Source organism: Octopus bimaculoides, unplaced genomic scaffold (genome assembly GCF_001194135.2).
Source record: "Octopus bimaculoides isolate UCB-OBI-ISO-001 unplaced genomic scaffold, ASM119413v2 Scaffold_322263, whole genome shotgun sequence".
NCBI classification, from domain to species: domain Eukaryota; kingdom Metazoa; phylum Mollusca; class Cephalopoda; order Octopoda; family Octopodidae; genus Octopus; species Octopus bimaculoides.
This window is the reverse complement of record NW_026375117.1, coordinates 5,561-10,074: the sequence shown is the minus strand read 5'-3', so window position 1 is coordinate 10,074 and position 4,514 is coordinate 5,561. Positions and strand designations below refer to the sequence as shown.

At 28.9% G+C, this 4,514-nt stretch overlaps 1 protein-coding gene across 1 annotated transcript; it reads left to right on the top strand.

Moving 5' to 3' along the window:
• The first annotated feature begins 951 nt into the window (after nucleotides 1-951).
• On the top strand, nucleotides 952-4,155 carry LOC106867123 (signal peptide, CUB and EGF-like domain-containing protein 1). The gene is made up of 4 exons (XM_014934592.2): nucleotides 952-1,109; nucleotides 1,312-1,434; nucleotides 2,185-2,259; nucleotides 4,000-4,155. The coding sequence occupies exons 1-4, from the start codon at nucleotides 992-994 to the stop codon at nucleotides 4,080-4,082; spliced, it is 399 nt and encodes a 132-aa protein (XP_014790078.2). The 5' UTR covers nucleotides 952-991; the 3' UTR covers nucleotides 4,083-4,155.
• The last annotated feature ends 359 nt before the right edge of the window (nucleotides 4,156-4,514 follow it).

Below are 4,514 nucleotides of genomic sequence, written 5' to 3'. Positions count from 1 at the left end.
CACATATATGTAAGTGTGTGTATGGTGGCCTTCTGCTTAATTTTTGTTTACTAAATTTCAATCATGACGCATTTGTCAATCAAATTTACAGCAAAAGTCACTTGCATAAGGCACCATGCAATAGAATCAGACCTGAACCTATACAATTACAAAGCAATCCTTTTAACCTAGCCATGCCTGCATCCATAAAGATAAACCTTTTTTCTCAATTAGCAATTTTTACAATCATATTTTGGCATAATTTACATTTTAGAAGTAACTTCTAAACTTATGTATTTTCACTTGTTATTTTTATGTGTTGAATATACAACACTAGATGTTCCAAATTACAACTTTGTAACAACTAATAGAATATTTTATAAAACAGAAATCGGAATAATATTTGTTTCAAAGTTAATATATGTATTTCATTCTAATAAAGAATATTCTTTCACTAAATCTTACAAGATCCTTTGAATATAATTTCTCAGTTATCTTTTTATACAAAATATCTAGAATATATTTTCGGATATTTTGTGCTATCATAAGATAAGGTCTTTTAATCTGTATACAGACTCATGCTGTTGAGATTTTAAATGGTTTACTTATTGTAAACCATTAATATTCACAAAAGAAAATCATGGGTTGTATTGCTGTAGAAATGATGATCTGACAATCTAAATACCTGTCAGTATTTAGTTCCATTTTCCTTGATTTTGAGTTCAGCTTCAGCTGGGGTTTTACTGGTCTTGAACTGGGTTAACCTAACATTCTACAAAGTATAGTCTTGTGTTTATGTAAGAAATTCTTTCTGAGATACAGGGAAAGGCCATCACTAGCAGAAAAAGTAGAATGTTGAAGTACTTCACTGTATTTATGTCCAATGTCTGAATTTAAATCCAGAGTGATATGAAATGAAATTTATAAATATCATAATGGAAATATATTTAACATTAAGCTTAATTAGGATTGTTTATGATCTCTTTTTGCAGAGGTAAAAAATCCAATCCTCATGAGCTACAACTCTGATATGTGTGAGTCCAGATGGTGTGAACAAGGCTGTGATGAGAACACAGGACGATGTATTTGTCGCAAAGGTTACAAACTAGATTTAAATGAAAAATGTGCTGGTAAGTAAATATGATACTCGTATTTTATTAACTAAAGCTGTTATTGCTATCCATAAAACATAATAAAATGTAATATGTGTCCCTTACAAATAGCTTTCCAAATTCCCTGTTTTCTAACCTGTTCATTGTCTCCAGTTATATTTCTCATTTTACTCTTAATGTGATATATTTTTGATAATTTTTAAAATTTCTTTTATTTTAGATGTAAATGAGTGTTCAGATGGTACAGCTCAATGTCATGCGTATGCAGGTTGTCTAAATACAAAAGGAAGCTATCAGTGTGTATGTAGTGGTGAATATTATGGTGATGGACAGTCTTGCCAAGGTATAGTACTTATTCTATAGAGTATTGTTTACCTTTCCTGCCAAATAACATTATTATGAGTACAATTCATATAAAATGAATAAAGATAAAGCTTCTGTCAAATTTGAAGACGGTGGAAAAGAGTTTAAGACCAATTTCCAAATTTCTTTCTAATTGAAATTCAAGATTTTATATGATCTTTGTAATGCCATATGATATGGAAGATTGGTTGTTTAATGCTAAGAATATGCAACAGTTCAACAAAGATAAGTTTTGTTTGGTCTGTTGCATGCATATTGTAAACAAATTAGAAATACCAAGCTTGAGTTGATTTAGTTAGTGAATGGTGGAAGTGGATATATGTTGAAATAAAGATGATGCTGTGAAGCATACTGGAATAAATATGCCATGATATGGTGTTGGAAGATAGATACACTATCTTGTTTTTTGTTTAGGCTTGTGAAATTATCAGTGTGTGACTCTTCTTTCTCTCTCCCTTCTCTTTCTCTTAGACATATGTGTTAGTGTGCGTGTTACATACTTAACATGTAATATATGCATGATATCTAATATTTATTCCATATTGATTAATTTTGAATAATATGCTTTGTTTAAAAACTTAATGGATTTTGTTTTTTCTGATATATGTTTATATATATATATATATATGTTTATATATATATATATATCTTTATATGTGTGTGTGTGTGTGTATATGTATGTATATATATATATGTATATATTGGTTTGTTTTTCTCTTTTTGCATATAGAATGTTCTGCACCATGTGAAAAAGGAATGTTTGAAGTGCAGCCATGTTCAGATAAGGAACAGAAAATCTGCGAAGGTAAAATTAAAGATTAGTTTAATACTTTTATTTGAATGTAAACATTTTCTCTCTTTTTTTTTTTTCATGATGATAAATTGCTAGACGCAGTCGATTACTCAGACTTGAATTCACTATCTTGTACCATTTCGTCTCTTCTTTCAAATTTTGTGCTTAAATTTTGGTGAGGCTGTCTTTACCTTTCATCCTTCTGGGGTCAATAAAATAAATGCCATCATGATTAAACTGACTACATCCACTCCTGACAAATGTGTAAGTTTGGAGCTCATGGTAGTGTCTGAAAAATCATTTGTTTGTAATAATTTATATTACTGTATAATATCATTAAGATCATAATTGCTTATGGCAAAACTAACATATATTTTGTTTTATAGTGTGGCAAAAGTTAATAATTGAATAGGTCCACTTAAAATGTAAGATGTTAGTAGTTGAGTGAGATACATTATATAGCAATTTTGCATTTTAATGGTTTAGTTAGAGGTAAAGGGCTGAAGCTCATGACCCTTTTCAGGGACTGATGGGAAGAAGAAGTGGAAGAATTTTCACATCAAAGACCTGGCCCAAATACTTGCAACATGCAAAAGGACCCTTGAAGACCAGGTGTTCATGTTACACCTGGCATTGGATTAAATTCATCACCCTTAAACTGGAAAAATCCCTCTCACAGACTTCCAGGTAGTTTCCACTGACTTAATTTCATTCACAATTCTTTGTTTAACCTGAAGTTGTGGTTGAATCCATTTGCACAGTGGGGCCAAACTTAAAATCTGGTATTAAATATTTTATGTAAAGTACTGATGTAACTTAATGTGAACACTAAGAAAGTAGACTGAAACAATTTGGTACAAAATTGCAATTTCTTTGTGAATTGTTTTCCCCAAGTATATTGTTACTGTGGTAGTTTAGTTTCCTTTTAATACAACATAAAATTACCATTCTTGAATACCCGTTCTAACAAACCTACTTCTATTTTATTCAAAAATATTCTTGTGACGTATTTTTATGGTTGTTGGAAATGGAAGAAGATATTCAAAAACATTTTTTGTTGTATTTGTACCAGAAACTTGTTTAACTTGAGAAAAACTAGTCTCATTTAATAGCTTACTGTTTTGTAATTGTGTATGTGCATTTGTGTGTGGGTGTAACATGTTATAAGAATATTGTTGTTTAAAATATATGCAAACCATTTTATTTTTAAATAAATTTTAGTTTGATTTTGACTAATACTTTTCTCAAACTTTATATGTCTAAATAGCGATATGCATATTGCATTTTTTTATCTGCTGCTAGCAAGATAATGACATATGTAAACAAAACAAACTCAGTGTGATGTATTTTACTCAACAATACACATTATTGAAGGTGTAAACAAAAATATGGAACTAAATTGTTTTTGTTTTCAATATTTTTTTATGGAAACTTTGTTTTCTATATATATAATTAGTAACCTTCTTCTAGTTACTTTACAAATTCATTTAGTTTGGTCAACTTTGCTCTGTTGTTGAGAACTAGATGTGAAGCTGATCCACAAGAATTAAATGACTGCTTTAATGCCAAGTAGTTAAACACATAGTATGGAATATTTAATGATAACATTTCAGAAGAAATTTCAAAATGCATTAGTATAACTTAAAAGATAGTAAAACATAAGAAAAGAGATATTATGTATAAGCCTTTTTATCTTTTTTTTCCTACAATTTGATCATAAGCAATTAATGGTTTTTGTTCAAAATATTTTAGAATGCACAAAGGACTGTGGAAAAGGATATTATATGCACCGTCAGTGTGGACTCACATTTAATGCCAAATGCAGAAGTAAGTGATGATATTTTTCATGTATTTGTATCTTTTGTACTGCTTTAGTCAATATTTATAGTGGATGATTGTTGTAGCTCTTTTGTCAATTTTATTTCATTTCCTAACAATTTACTGTCAAAGCATGTATGTTAAGTAGATAGTGGCATGATTTTTACTGAAAATGTAGCTTTTATATGTTTTGTATAGTATATATAGAAGCATTCATATTTTAAATATATAGTTCGCTATTAACTATTCATAAAATATCATTACTTTGTCAATCCAAATTTAAAGTAATTTAATCACTATAGTTACTTGTTTACTTCATTTGATTATGACATAGACCAGAATTCATTATGTTATGTATATGCAACAAATTAATTTTTATTATGTTAGTGAATGAATTATTTGATTTGATGTTATATATGTATGTACATTTTTGAATGATTTATGATAGG

What these genes read in the sequence shown, in the direction of transcription:
- LOC106867123 (XM_014934592.2), top strand. Translation starts at nt 992, where the DNA reads ATGAGCTACAACTCTGATATGTGTGAGTCCAGATGGTGTGAACAAGGC. An exon ending in TGATGGACAGTCTTGCCAAG is followed by an intron (nt 1,435 to 2,184) that starts GTATAGTACTTA and finishes TTTTGCATATAG; the next exon opens with AATGTTCTGCACCATGTGAA. An exon ending in GGAACAGAAAATCTGCGAAG is followed by an intron (nt 2,260 to 3,999) that starts GTAAAATTAAAG and finishes AAAATATTTTAG; the next exon opens with AATGCACAAAGGACTGTGGA.